The sequence below is a fragment of the Rosa chinensis genome, chromosome 3 (genome assembly GCF_002994745.2).
Source record: "Rosa chinensis cultivar Old Blush chromosome 3, RchiOBHm-V2, whole genome shotgun sequence".
NCBI classification, from domain to species: domain Eukaryota; kingdom Viridiplantae; phylum Streptophyta; class Magnoliopsida; order Rosales; family Rosaceae; genus Rosa; species Rosa chinensis.
The window spans coordinates 31,245,969-31,262,208 of record NC_037090.1 but is presented as its reverse complement, the minus strand read 5'-3'; the positions used below and the strand labels follow the sequence as shown (position 1 = coordinate 31,262,208).

The 16,240-nt window shown below is 37.3% G+C and overlaps 1 protein-coding gene across 1 annotated transcript; it reads left to right on the top strand.

The window, feature by feature from the left end:
- The first annotated feature begins 7,757 nt into the window (after positions 1-7,757).
- LOC112193047 (CLPTM1-like membrane protein cnrB) lies at positions 7,758-15,932 on the top strand. The gene is made up of 12 exons (XM_024333061.2): positions 7,758-8,179; positions 8,330-8,476; positions 8,571-8,685; positions 8,842-8,936; positions 9,949-10,052; positions 11,151-11,188; positions 11,810-12,045; positions 12,935-13,028; positions 13,113-13,303; positions 14,227-14,446; positions 14,718-14,885; positions 15,280-15,932. Exons 1-12 carry the CDS (start codon positions 7,979-7,981, stop codon positions 15,465-15,467), a joined length of 1,797 nt encoding a protein of 598 aa, XP_024188829.1. The 5' UTR covers positions 7,758-7,978; the 3' UTR covers positions 15,468-15,932.
- The last annotated feature ends 308 nt before the right edge of the window (positions 15,933-16,240 follow it).

The window sequence follows — 16,240 nt, the reverse complement described above, 5'->3', positions numbered from 1 at the left end:
TGTTACTGATGATCCCATAAAGCAAGTGTGCCTCAAGATTAGCTCCACTAGTAAGTTTTTACATACTTGGCAGCATGGAGTGACAGGACCCGCCCCGGATTTCACCCTGAAATCCGAAGAGGCCCTGCGGGGCCCACCTTAGAAGAAATTCTACCAAAAATTTGACAGAACTTCCCCTAAAAATGGACAACCCAAAACCTGTAGAAAAACAATTACACTTCTAAATCATCCATCCTTATTCTCCTGGAGCCACCCTGCTCCCTATCTCACAACATCTCTCATATCACCAAACAATTCTGAAACTTAAGAATATTAATCTCATAGGTTATCAGAGCAATCTAATATACAGGCGAACAAGAGAATAGAAAGCAAGATAAATGACCGATGCTTTTATAATGCGGAAGCTATGACAGCTATGCCTCAACCCCAAGTACGCTCGACCTCAAGCTAAACTGGCCTGCAAACTGGGCATTTAAAACCGAAGGGCCCAGGGGAAAACATTTAAAATCCGTTAGAGTGAGTGGACGAAAAATAAGTAATTTCAAATGAATAAGTAAAACTTAATGCTTTCCCAAGTTATTCTCTAAAACCTCGCATGCAGTAACAATCTTGAAAACACTCTTAATCATCCTCTTTACTGAAATCTCAATCACATAACAAGAACATCTTGAAACCTTTTAAAATCTCATCCTCAATCCTTATAAAAACATCCTTTTCATGAGGCTCGTTTGATGACTAGAAAGGACTGCTGTCTAGTCATCTCATGCCATCTAGGAGGGACTGCCACCCAGATGACGCATCGGAAGGGACTGCCAACCGGGATAGGAGGCGGTGGATAGATGGGACTGCCAACTAGCCACATGTAGTAGACGGGACTGCCGACTAACCACAGGTAGTAGACGGGACTGCCGACTAGCTACCTCATGTCATCTGGAAGGGACTGCCAACCAGGTGACGCATCGGATGGGACTGCCAACCGAGCTGTAGTCTGGAAGGGACTGCCAACCGGACTATTACCTAGAAGGGACTGCCAACTAGGTAAGATACGCATGCGCCAAAACTGGCCTCCTTAATAAACTGAATAGCCTCCTCAAGAACTGAACATAACCTCTTTCAATCACTTGCTTTCGGAAAGAAACTTGATATTACCTCAATAAATCAATAATAATTCACCGAAAGCATAACTCAGTAATAACTCACTAACTCAATCCTCGATATCTCAATAAATCCTCGAAAGCATAATCACATACTCTATAATTCAATAATTGCTTTCGGAAAGAAAGTTCCATCTAACCCAAGTCTGATAAGTGCGGAATTCAAAACCCAATAAATCTCGATAAATCAATCATGCTCAAATATTTGCTAAATCCCTCGCACTCGTATATCTTCATAAAAACTGATATTCGAAAACAATAATTCTCATAATATTTTTCCGAATCAGTCACTTCCCGAAAATCATTTCCCAACTCAATAACTCATGAATGACTATCTCAAAAATCTACTAAAAGCCCTCGGGAAGGAATTTCAATACTAATCTCGTAATCCATAAATAAATCTCGATAAACTAAATCTCAAATATTCAAAACATAATTAAATCTCAATTGGAAGAAAATAATAATAATACTGCATGCGGAATTAATTTAAAAACAAATGTCCACTCACAATACTGTTTAGGCGACCATGCATACGAGTTCCTTCGTCGAGCAATAGCTCGGTACGTCGCCCTGTATACAATTATTTTCCGTGAATAACTATTCAACAATTAAATACGATTCTCAAAATCAAATCCTCATAATTACATCTCCACTTCTCCTCGGATGCAACCCAAATTATACCACTAATACCATTTCGTTAATTTAAAGGTTCCAAGGCAGAACCGAGAGATATCCGACGGCCGGATTCTCGTAATTCGATAATCGAAACCCTAAACTTCAAAAATTCATAATTAAATCCAAGCTTCTCCAAAATTCACCAAATTTCATATACAAGCTCTACAATATTTATAGGATTTAATGGGCTAAAAACTGGAATTAAAACACAGCCCAACACGCCTCCACGCGCCACCAACAGTGGCAGCGCGTGGGCCCCACGCGCTGGCGGCAACCACCTCAGATGGCCACCAAAATTTGGCAGCACCATCTACTCAACAAACCCAACCTCTTTCTCAACTACAACAAGTTCCAATTTTACCTGGAAGAGCTCCAATTAGACCGGTGAAATTTTTCCCGAAAACTCCAAGAACCCTAGAAATTGAAATTGTTAATTCGACCTCTACACTGCAAATTGAAATCAAAGACTTTAGGGGAAATGATCTATGTCAAAAACCGAACCTTCGACGCCAATTTGGTGGCCGGAGACTGCCGGAATCGGAAAATATCGACGCTGCCTCAAAAATGCTACAGTGACCGTCATCTTCTTCTCGTTGCTGCACCTTCCACAGTTCATATTAAGCTACGAAACGAACCCAGAAATCAAGAGAAGGAAGAGAGCTTTCCAACGACATCTTACACGTCAAAATCCGTCGCCGGATGGAGGAGTTATGGCCGGAAGAAGGTGACGAGGTCGGAGAGGAAGAGAGAGTCGGGGAGAGAGAAAGGAGACGGCTCGGTAAGTTTCCGAAAATGGAAACTTACCACAGTAACTCGTCCTATTTATAGAAACTTACCATGAACAGTAACTTTACCATTTCGCTTATAACTTTTGCATACGAACTCCGATTTTTACGTACCACATATGCACGCGCTCGGTTTAACGTCCTCTACAACTTTCATGAAGGAAATTTTCTCAAATTTTGACCCGAACAAAAAGTCAACTTTTAGGGCCCCCTAAAAGCATTGAAATGACAGTAAAAGTGAAAGTAAAAGTTGTTTACCGTCCAAATGACTAGTAAACCGGTGAATTCGGGTTCGGGACGTCACATGGAGTGTTTCGCCACTGTAGAGAAGAGTTACATGCCATCCAGCAGAGGTTGCAATCGTTAATTAGTGCCCCATTCTCAGTGGCACAAGTGGAAGAGAAGAAAGCTCTTAATGCAAGGTTTCAAGAGCTGCAAACTATGGAAGTTACTTACTGGAGACAGTTGATTGGCTCAAGGATAGGAACACCGCTTATTTCTATCAACAAGCTTCCAACAAGAAGCATCATAACACTATCCAGGGACATACTGAGTCCGGGCAATGGGTGACTAGTCCACATGAAGTTGAGGAAGTTATTACAAGTTGTTATAATATTCTATTTACTTCACAAGGGGTGAATGAAGCTGTTATGGGTATCATTTTGGATACGTCTCCTCCAAGGTAATAGACTCAATGAATCGGATATTGTTAGCACAGTATACAGATGAAGAAATTCATAAAGCAGTTTTTCAGATGCATCCATCCAAGGCACCTGCCCTAGATGGGATGTCACATTTCTTTTATCAGCACTATTGGCAAACAGTAGGCCCAGATGTGTGCCTTGCAATCAAGAAGGCTCTAAAGTCTGGGTCAGTGCTGTGCGAGATTAACTATACAGATGTTACACTTATGCAAAAGGTTGAAAATCCAATGGATATGACACAGTTGAGGCCCATTGCTTTATGTAATGTCATTTATCGAATTTGTTCCAAAGTATTGGCAAACAGGTTGAAGAAAGTATTGGCAAACAGCTCTGATACCATGTTGAAATTGTATTTCATTGATTTGTGCATTTACAATGTTTACAATATATAGGAGAAGGAGCATCAGTTTTGCAATGCTGTAATAACTAAATTCATAACAATATCAAAACTGATCCTAGATTGATGCACAACAATATATGCTACATCTATCTATATTTATAACAATATCAAAACTGATCCTAGATTAATGCACAACATTATAGCTATATCAATGGCTAGTGATTGAGGAAGATTGAGTATCTTTAACAGTTGTTTCACCTTTGCATAATGCTTTTGTACCGAGAGGTTAATATCTAGCAACACTTTGGTCGCAAATGAAGTGGCACATCAAATGCATGTCAATCAAAGGGCAGGTGATGGTACTTTTGCTTTGAAACTAGATATTAGCAAAGCATATGATTGTTTGGAATGAGATTTTCTCAGGTTAATGCCGCTCAAATTGGGTTTTGATAGTAGGTGGGTGGATTTGATCATGTCATGTCTTACTACAGTCAGGTACTCATTTAATTTTAATGGGGAACCTCAGGGATATGGGGTGCCCTCTCGGGGCATCAGACAAGGAGATTCTCTCTCCCGATATTTGTTTATCCTATGCGCAGAAGGGCTTTCTTCTTTGATTTCACATTTTGTGCAACAGAATTGGTTGCAAGGTGTGCTACTAGCCCCCATGGCACTTAGGCTACATCATTTGCTGTTTGCATATGACTCCTTCCTATTTGGTATGGCTACCATGGAGGAGTGTCAATAAGTCTGAAATGTATTGCACACCTATGAAGTAGCTTCGGGCCAAAAGGAAAATTTGAATAAGAGTAGTGTGGCTTTCTCAAAGAATGTCAAAATGCAAGAGCAAGAACAATTAGCTAGTGTGTTCGGAGTGGCACGAGTGGACAAGCATGAAAGATATCTAGGTCTCCCAACTCATGTGGGAAGATCAAAGAATGAAGCCTTCGAGTGTTTGAAAGAGAAGTTTTCCAAGAAAGTAATGAGTTGGCATATCAAGCTGTTGAGTGGAGTTGGCAAAGAGATTCTGATAAAAGCAGTGGCACAGGCAGTTCCCATGTACGTTATGAATTGTTATTTGCTTCCATAAATTATGTGCTATGTTCTACATTAGTTGCGTGCTCAATTTTGGTGGGGCGATACTGATTCATAAAAGAAGATACATTGGCAGTCTTGGGAGAGATTGTGTACCCCAAAGAATGAAGGTGGCATGGGGTTTAAGGATTTACATCTGTTTAATTTGGCAATGCTTGCCAAACAAGGGTGGAGAATACTCAAAAATCCCACTTCACTTATTGCTCAACTTTATAAGGCATTGTACTTTCCAGAAGGTATGTTTTGGGATGCAGAGCTAGGCGAGCAGCCTTCTTTTCCATGGCGAAGCATTGTTGAAGCTCGTTCAGTGTTACAAGTTGGTACAAGGTGGATGGTTAGTAATTGGGAAGACATTCAAATATGGGAGCATAGATGGTTGCCAGTAGATAGATATGCAATTAGACCTTGGTCACAGCCTCCCCTGCATGGACCAGTATTTGTTTCGGAGCTTATTGATCGAGAGATAGGTACATGGAATGATAGACTAATTGATGAGCTATTTTCTCCTCCAGAAGCTCTACTTATTAAATCCATTCCTCTAAGCATCCATCTACCTAGAGATAACGTGGCATGGCATCTAGATAAGAGATAAATTTTTACTACAAACTCAGCTTATAATGAAGCTCGAGATATTGCTCATAATCGGGTCAATTATCCCCCAGTACCAGTGGATGAGTTTCAAGCGTTATGGAAGACAATATGGAAGGCCAAAGTCCCCAAAAAAGTAGCAATTGGAGTTTGGAGAGCATGCCAAAATATCCTCCCTACCCAAGAAAGGTTATTAACAAAAGGTTATGATCGAGGGTGAAACAAATTGCTTGTTGTGTGATTGCTCTCTGGAGTCAGTAAGACATGTTCTAGCAGATTGTCAGACTGCTTGGGAATTGTTGGGTGAGGTCTATTTGCAGATCACTTGTCTGGTGACACCAGTCTTTTTTTAAGGAGTGGATGTTGGAATGTGTTAACCGAGTGGCTTTGGAGCAATTTGAAAAGTTCATGATGTTCTTGTGGGCTTTGTGGAATAATAGAAATGCTGTGGGAGGAGAAACCAAGATTGCCAGCAGATATAGCAATTGCTACTATGAGTTGGTTCAATGAATATAAGCTAGTTCATGCTTCTTCAATTCCAGGAATGAAGGTGATTCAACAGTGGACCAGACCAACTGAACATGTTTTGAAATGTAACATTGATGGAAGTCATAGTTATCATCAGAGTTAGGGTGAAGTTGAATGTGTTCTCCGAGACCATCATGGAGCCTTTCAGGCTTTGACGAAGGTGGTGCATAATGCAGCTTCTGCTTTTCAAGTTGAGCTCCTAGCTTATAAAGCTGCAGTCCAGTTTGCTATATCGTTGCACCATGAACAGGTACAGTTTGAAATTGACTGTCTACAGCTCGTCCAAATTATCAATGGTGATGATGAAGATGCTTCAATTTGTGGTCATATTGTGGATGAAGTTAGAGTGATGTTTAGAAATTATTCTATGTAGTCTTTAGATCATGTTAATCGATCGTCGAGCCAACAATGTGGCTCATAGTCTTGCTCATACGGCTCTTCATTCAGAGCTATCTCATTCTTGGTTCTTGTATGCACCCGAATTTATAAGGGATGCCATCTTAAGCGATACTCATCGCTAACTCAATGAAAGTTCTTTTTATCAAAAAAAAAAAAAAATTGAAAAAATTTCTCATGTATTGCCCTTGTAGACTTTTTTATTTTTATTTTTTATTATGAGAAATTCATTCATATATGAAGAACTACATCAAGGAGTATATAGTTGCCTCATTAAACCCTACACGACATAGGGAAGAGTTCCACACTCGATTACACAACTTAAGGACTTAACTCATCCACTAGGACAAGACTTAACCACTCTTGCCCTTGTACACTAGGTAAGAGTTTTGATGTAGTTCCATCCAAACATCAAAATATGTTAAAGTCAATTCTAATTTGTAACGTTATATAGACACATTCATTCAACTTTGAGTAATTGTATTTTCTAACGCCTCTATTTCTCGTATTCCCGAACTATCTCCTTCATTTATCTCCATCTCTTCAATAGTCTCTTCAGACAAAATAAATAAATAAATTTGTTTAGCATTGAGATACCAGCCAATAACGCAACATTTATAACAAATTATACAATATTGCAAGTAATTAGATAAAAGATAAACATTAATATCAAATTCCTTATTCATGGATGACAGATTGCAACTAATTTAGATCAAAATGAATTCCACAAGCTTGTGAGTCCCACAATCAAGTGGTCAATAGTAGCACATATTCATAAGAATCTCACAATTTAGACATTAAGAACATTGCGATCTAACTCTGCAAAACAAGTACTATAACTTTAAAACCATCCTTTGGTTACCAAAGAACAAACATTGAAAATGACACTATGGCCCCATGAAAAACCAGCAGAAGTACACGCAAATCAACCTTACTTCTCAAAAGTGTGCTGTTATTCTTTTACAAATGAAATATTGAGAAAGAAAAAAACTGAACTGCCTATAAAAAAAAAATGGAGGGATGAAACCAAGCAAGAATAACAATTAAAGGAGGAAAAAAAAAAAAACTAGCAGAATCATACAAACATGAAAATGAGGTCAAAACAAATACAAAAATCATTTAGGAATAGATATCAATGGATATAGAGAATACTTATTATGAAGAAGAACCATGAAGCAGAAAACCAAAAGAGAGGAAAAAAAAAATCTACTAGCATGTGAGACAATAAGAAAAGCAATCTAACAATCCATGAAATTTCAAAAAATATCAGATATCAATGGATATTTTGGATAAAAGTTGTGAAAATTAATATCAATGCTTGTAAAAAAAATGAAAAATTACGAGAACATCGAGGTTGGTTTAGTCTTTTACTCTAATATTGACATAAGCACAATCGTTTTTCTCTAAAATAATAATAATAATAACAAAAAAAGAAAAGAAAAGGAAAAGATAATTTGCTCCTAAATATTAGGCCTCTGGCGTCAGCAGAACAGTAGAGGAGAGATTCTTGTAAACACCAAGTCTCCCACTTGGAGTTGAGTTGAGTTTTAGGGTGTGATCTTCACAAAAGCAAAACCAATAAACAATACAAATATCTCCTTTCTCACACTTCGATCTCATCGCTACCTCTCTCTCTCCCCAACACCAAATCTCAGCAACTCTGAGAGAGGGCACAGAGCCACCGCTGAGAATTAGAACCAGCAGAAGAAGAAGATGGCGCCGCCAGCGCCCGTCGCCGCAGCAGATGGGCAAGTCCAAGGCGGACGGCAGCAAGGAGGGATTGGTCAGAGCATCGGTGGAATCATACGGATGGCTGTGATTTGGTACTTCGCTTCCAAATTCTTTTCCTCCTCCAAAAAGCCTTCTGATCCTTCTCAGCTAAGCTCCAATATCTTCCCCAAGGGTGAACCACTGGTAACTCCCGAGTTTCTCTGCTTTTTAACTCTTACTTTTGCCCTAGACCTAATTGAAGTTTCCCGATTTTGGTTTCCGTTTTCACATAATATATATAAGGCTTTGCTTTTGTTAGAGCGAATTGATCTAATTTGTGATTGTTCGTCTCAGGATATGTGGTTCTATGTTACTGAACATGAGAAGTTCAATGAATTCGGGAGTGAAAGTGCGCTTGTATGGCATGAAACTAATATCCCCTACGCTACCTATGGGCCGGAGAGTACCAGGACTCTGTCTATGAAGTACTATCCATCTGAGGTATCACTTATAGTCAAATATAATCCGTTGGTTAATTTGCAGTAGGTTAATAAGTTCAAACATTATGAAGATATGCATATATTTTTTCTTTCAGGCATTAAAGCACAATGGGAGTCTCTATGCTCATGTTTTCTTTGCCCGCTCTGGTTACCCTGCGGACCCAAATGATCCAGAGTATCTGCCTCTAGCTGCGTTTGGAAAGACGCATGGTAAGATGGTAGCCCACCCGAGTACATTTACGGATTTTCCTTTTTTAAGTTCATTGACAACTTTTTAGTTCTTTTAAGAAAAAATCAAATTACCGAATTCTTCGTTTGGTAATAAATACGAACATTTATAGAGATCTAATCGTATGTTTATCCCAGTCATTGTGACACACTTGCCCAAGTCGAAAGCTGGTAAAAAGAGGAGTTTGCTGGGGGCCTCAAAAGACACTGAAGAGGATGTAAAAATTGCTGAGGCATGTTTCTCTTTACTTTCTATTTTCGTAAATTGGGTTATGATTATTCTTTCAGTGTTCTTTTTATGTTGTTTTCTAGAATCTCATCTCTGTACCCTTGGTTGGATACCATGACTGTCGGTTTCATTCCCAACTTGGACAGTGCGAAATCCTCTGGGGAACAAAGTAGTTTTTTTTTTTTTCATTGCTTTAGGATTGCTGGAGTGCTGGTATGTAGGACATGAGTCATTTACTAGACAATAAGTGCAAGTACTCGTTTAAAAAGAAGGAAAAGAAGTATACAACAATCCCTCATTTATATATACACTGAACTATTAATATAATTAGAAGTGACTCATAGCTAGTGTGGGACATGTTTGGGCATTGGCTTATGCTTAGTTGTGGAATTAAACTTTCGAGAAGTTCATTTGTAAGCTGAATTACACTGGTGAAAGTAAAACGGCAACCGTGGAATTCTTTGGGTAGCAGCTATACTTGGTGGTGTTTGTGTTGGATCTTCTGAAGGGGATAATTAAAGATGACAGTTTGGGGGAAAATACTTGGGAATATGGCTCAGTTGGTCAAGTAGAGACAGAGAGAGAAGTCTATGCGGTGCTTTGATGGGATTCAATATAGCTAGTGCATTAAATGAGGAATCTCACTATATTTGGTTTAAAATGTTTGTTGAAAGTAGATACAATCAATGTGTATATATGGTCAAAAAGTTTGAATAATACCAACCGACGGTTCGTTTGGTATTCCCCATACATGTATTTACCATAGATTATTTATGACGTTTATTAGTTCAAAATTTAGATATCAATGATTGGTAATATTACCTTAAGTTTCTTGCTTTAAACGACATTTACTGGGATGCCAAATTTCATCCTTATTGATAGCACATGGATTACCATCCTGCTCCTTTCAGTAGGTCTATAATGGAACATTATTTATCTTCCGATCAATGTCCTCCGTATTCTTTTCCACAGTGCAATGTTCTCAGGTCCTAATGAAGTCATGTTTGTTGCCTCAGGTGGTTGATGATACTCAAGGTGATTCTGAGGATAATGGTCCTGAGGAGTGGGTATCATACTTTAAACCAAATGTTACTGTCAATTTGGTTGATGATTTTACCCGGTATGTTTTCTGGAAGTGAAGTATTGGGTTTTGCAAGTACTTGGCATAATATTTTGTTTAGTGGTTAGGAACTTGCTTCTGAAATTAAAGAGTTAAAATAACCTAGTTTAATGTGTTTTCTATATGTTGTATTTTGCCAAAGCTCCTATATCAGTGATAATTTTGATCTTCATTGTAAATAGAATTTACCCTTATAGAATTTGACTGAGTGTGCTTATGGACTACGCAATTTGTTTTATATTTGTAGGAGTGATAGCCATACTTGTATCTTTTATGTATAAATGTGTATAACTTGTGTCATTGAGTGTGTGGCTTTTTACATCAATATTTTTGCTTCCATCAAATTTCAGGATTTAAGATAAGTTCTCAATTTTTTCTTTAATATGAGAGTTTTGGATCCCTTAGTATTGCAAGTTCAGGTGTTCTATTTTATTATTTATTTTTTATGTGAAATTTTTTTCAAAAGGTCAAAATACACGATTTATCCTTGTAATGCCAGTTCCCCTTTAGTGCTCTTTTTTAGGGTCAAAACTCAACAAATTACCTTTACAGCTTTCAAACCATGTCATATTGTTTCCCAAAAAAAAAAAAACTACGTTATATTGGCCCAAATTAAGGAGTCTGTCAGTTTTGTTAAAAAGATGGACACTTTAATAGAACACGAGTCATTCAACTATAACTACAGTCAAATTATAGGGATAACAGCAGTATCAGCACTAAACTTTAAGGATAGGGAGCAAGTTTTTTTTAGAGAAGTGTTTCATTAACAAGTATTGGCATGTCTGAATTGGACCAATATGATAAGAAAAGTATAAGATTATGTTTGTTGAGTTTGGACTTTGGAAGCTTATATTGTCTTGCTGATAGGCCCTATGCAAAGCATTTAATTGTCAATGGTAAATGGCACCATGGAAAGTTGACAAAAAATTGTTTTTTCTTTTTATTGGTGCAATAGATAAAGTTCATGCAAATTCTTTGTTCAGGAAACTCGTTTAAGTGGATTGCAAAGACCAAAAAAAGAAAAGCTTATTTACCAGCATTTTCATATCCCATTTTCCGAAGAAATTTCTAATTTTTGCTTTTTGTTTTTCCCCGCAGATATCCTCATAATGCTGTTCCACCCAATGTTGCTCCTTGTATCCTTCTAATTTTACCATCCCTGATCTGGTTGTAATGGGATCTGCCATTCTTGTCTGGTCTTCTAAGCAGTCTGCTGGGTGGTTGCAATATTGATTATACATGTTTTCTTGGAAAGTACTATTGTTTCCTGAAATACATTGGTATCTCTTCATGCAAAATATATCTGACATAATTTTATTTATATCCAGAGCATACTGAATCAGCTTGGATGGATTTTTGTTTTTGTGAAATTTCCAACTGTGACTAGTCTGATACACAAAGAACTAGTTTGGATACTTGCACTTGTTATTTGCTTCGACTTCTCCCTAAAACAGAGAAAGGAGCATATACAATTGGAACATCTGTGCAATGATTAGATATTACATAATTTGTACAGAAATGTCTACATGCATATAACACACACACCCAACCCCCCCCGGCGGTTACTGTAGTTATAATTATTTAATGTTCACAATTTGTGCATTGCACATGCACACAGAACACATACAACCGTTTATTACCTATCTTAGATCTTGTCTTCTTTCCCTCATATATAAGCAAATGTACAAAAGTATGGATATATCTGTGGTATTACATGCTTATCTGTAGCTTTGGGTTTCTTAACTTTAGCTCTGCAGACTTGAATGTGGAGCCTAATTCTGGCAATTACTTTCCAACCATTTTCTTCAATGAATTTTGGTTACTTCGAGATAAGTTGATACCAATTAATGAAACAGTGAAAGAATTGCAGCTGAATCTGGAAGTAGGTCCCATAAGCATGACTAAGTGGCAACTATTCCTACAGATTGATCAGTCTTTCCAAATTCACCGTAGTTATGGAAGCATGCTCGAGGGTGAGGCTGATGAACTGAAGGTATTGCTTATTTCTTTTACTTGGGATATTTTCTTCAATTTGCATATGATAATTTTTTTTTTTTTTCCTGTTTTGCTATACTTCCTACAGTGCTGATATTCAATCTAATTTCAGTGAGTGTGATTAAGAACTACTTTTACCATTTTGGGGAGTCTAAAATAAAAATAAGATGTGATCTATTCTACAATTAAGTTAAACATGCCATAAATGACCCTTACACATTGTATACTTTAAAAAACAATTCCATCATCAGGGCGATTATGTCAAACTAATTAATGAAAACAGATACTCTCACAATCCCATTTTCATGGTTACCGCCCACTTTATTCTTTGCAGTACCTTCTATCACCACATGCTTGCCGTGTGCTTAGAGTTCGGGTAATTATATTTAAAGCATTCTACAATGGCTGAATGACCAATCATCAAATGCAAAGTTACATGGCAGAAATTCATTCTGTTAAAGGTCGTAACCTGTCTCTTTCATTGATAAATTCTGTTTCTTTTCGAAAATAAAATAAAATAGATAATAGGTGGACTTAATCATTTGTTAATTTTATGCAGTTATTCCCTGCTCATAAGTTCCTATGTTCATTGAAAGTGAATCTGCATAGACTGATAATGCATTTTCTGCGAAGTTGCATTTTTGAGAATCTTGATCGAAGTTGAGGATTTGAAGACCAGTGCATTTATGTCTTCTTCAAGTGATTTTAAAATTCTGTTTAGATGATTTGTAAAGTCTTTAGGGTGCTATCTTAATGTAGTTAATAGAGTTTTGTGTTTAACATGCTTCTTGCTGCTTGGAGAGCCCTATATGTGCTAATTAATAATCATTGTTTTGATATGTTCCCTTTATTCTATCTAATGCTAATTGCTCTATAATGTTTTTCAGAGAGTATTCTTGGAAGGAAATCCTTACCTCCTGGCAATCACTATGGCTGTTTCTGTACTTCATTCAGTGTTTGACTTCTTGGCATTCAAAAACGGTGAGCGATCATTGTAGCTTGATCTATTATTTGTAGAACATATTTGGATATTGATGTCTTATTAGTCTAATTTGTCCCCTACAGATATTCAGTTTTGGAACAAAAATAAGTCTATGGAAGGGCTGTCTGCAAAGTCTGTTGTCGTGAGCTTCATAAGCCAGTTCATTATCTTCCTCTATCTACTTGACAATGACACTTCATGGATGATACTTGCAAGCTCTGGAGTTGGCTGCTGCATTGAATTTTGGAAAATTGGGAAGGCCATGCACATAGAGGTATCAGATCAAGCTTGCATACTGTCTCATAAGGCGTCAAATAACTGATTTTCAAATTAAAAGATTATGCTAAACAAATTTCTACAAATTTGTTAATCTCTTATCTCGACTTAATAACATCTCTTTGGGAGTTATATGTTCAAAGAAAGAATAAGTAGCAGCATAGATGCTGGAAGAAAGGATGTCATCCGAGGAGTATAGTTTCATGGAGATCATGGGTAGCCTTCCTAATATTTCCTGTCACTTTTAGATTGCCTATTAAGGTTCTAGGATATTGGAGAATTGAACGATTTAGTTTCATTTGAGGATGTGATAATGATAGGAAAGATCACCTAATAGATTGGTATTTTGAAATTATAACGTCCCATATTAATCAGCATAAGAGCTTTATCTGTTTTCTCACTTTCCAATTCCATTCCCACAAGGTTGGTTATTTAGGATATATTCGCCATTTAAAATTGAGGGTTTAGGGTGTAGTCTACCACTAAAACCCTGGAGCTAATTTCTAAACTCCAAATGTGATTAACAGCTGCTGATTGATCTGAATATTTTTGCACACACCTATCAATCAGTCGGCCTTTCATAATCTCCCTTTTTTCGCTGGTCTTTCAAGCTGTCTGTTAATATGTATACAAGTAACAAATCTTTTGGGTGTAAACCACTTTTTGAGGAGTGCTTATTTAATAGACAAACAAAGTATCTCTGCTAGAAAAAGGTTTAATGTGACCAGTGTATGTTTCCATAGTTACTCTGTACATCCCTTTGATTGGTTTTGCCACATACCATATCAACAGCACAGTGCCATTAACTGCTTATGGTTATAACTCGGCATATTTGAGTTCACAAAGATGACAGTTATTCATAAATTGATTTTGATCTCTGTTTTACAAGCTGGTCATATTTGTCTCCTTTTCAATCTCCAGATTGATAGAAGTGGGAAGATACCAATGTTGAGATTCCGAGATCGTGAGTCATATGCAGGGAATAAGACAAAGGAATATGATGATATCGCAATGAAATATTTGACGTATGTGCTCTTGTTCCTTGTCGCATGCTCCTCTATTTATTCACTCAAGTACGAGCAGCACAAGAGCTGGTATTCTTGGATTCTCTCTTCATTCACGAGCTGTGTCTACATGTTCGGTAAGCTCTTAGTTCTGCTCACTGCTCCTTGTACTCTGGGTACATATTGAAAAACTATGCCTATTTGACATGCTGTTGCTATTTTTCTATACAATGCTTTGTTGTCCTTTTATCTTTCATGTAGTAGATTTTCTCAAAGTCTGACAAGAAGTTCACAATTGTAAATGTGAATCATTCTATATGATATATATTGGGTTATAATCTTTGTTAATCTTATCTCCAGTGAAGGTTTGGTGATATTTGTCCTTTGTTTTGAATATTGCCATTGCAGGTTTTATTATGATGTGCCCTCAATTGTTCATTAACTATAAGCTGAAGTCGGTAGCTCATCTACCCTGGAGACAGATGACTTACAAGTTCCTCAACACCATCATCGATGATCTATTTGCTTTTGTCATAAAAATGCCAATGTTGCATCGCCTTTCTGTGTTCCGTGATGGTGAGATATAATTTAAAGTTTAGTTAGTTATTTAGTTTGTTTATTTTACTGTCCTTACACCATAAATATGAATGGATTTGGGTTTTAAAGTGTGACCTTGTCCAAATCGATTGAATTAGTTGATGAATCACAGTGGTCATGTAAAATCGTGTTCACTTTCCTTTTTTATGATAATACTTTTACCCATAACTATAGTAATTCACCACCTGGGCACAGTCTCTGGTGGCTCAAACACTAGATAATCTCCTAGTTAGTTATGATAATTGGAAGGGTGTGAATTTTGTTCATTTGAAGGCTATTTTGTTTTTGTCATGTCTCTCCCTTTTCAGACTATTGAGCTCCAAATTTCATTTTCCTCGATTGATTTCTGATTTTCATTCCTCTTGCTTGGCAGATATCATATTTCTGATATACATATACCAGAGATGGGTCTATCCAGTGGACAAAAAACGTGTAAATGAATTTGGTTTCAGTGGTGAAGCCGATCAGGTCGCCGATCAGGTCACCGATCAGGTCATTGAACAGGTCACTGATGGTACAGACGACACTGAAGTTAAGCAAGAAGCGAAGAAGACCAAGTGAGCAGATGTTTAATAGAGATATTGCAGGACATAATGGAACTCACCCTTTTGCTTTACCTATTTACATTTAGGTCTATGTTTTAGCAAGGATTGGTTGTAGGCTATGCCCCCTTGTCAGGAAGACTAGTCTGGCTGGCAGAGTAGTGAATGTTGGGGGTGTTCTTCACCTGATTTTGTTACTGTCTACAGTTTACGACGGGTGATTTTTGTTGGTCTGGTTGGAGGAAGTAAGTTAACTAGGTGGTTTCTTCTTTTCTTATTCTGGTCAGAAACTAGGTGATTTTTTCTGTAATTTTTATAAGTCCTTTTGATAATGCCACAAATTTTGATGATGCCAGGCTTATTTTGTAATTTTTTTTTCTCTTGATTGATATTTCCAATATAAATATTGTGACTGGTAGTAAAGTGTGGCCGTCCCAATATTGTAGTGACTAAAACCTCCATTAATCACAGATCTGATTGCTTACCTTACTAGATTAAGAAATGTTTCACATAGAATGTTGACATGCTGTTGATCTACTTGGTACTGAATTACGATGCAGAGAATTTACACACAAAAAATGTTGGATAGAGGCTTTCATCTTCCTTTACTTGCAACAAGTTGAGTTTATATTCAATTTGCAAGTTATTTTTACTTCTTTTGAGCAGAAATTTTGTAGGCTGAAATTGAAACCATGAGAAGGTTTATTCCAAGCCAACAAATAAAAGCGACAGTGATCAACAAAACTAGGCTAAAAGTGAGCAACTCTCCATCCATTTGCAGCCTCAAAAATA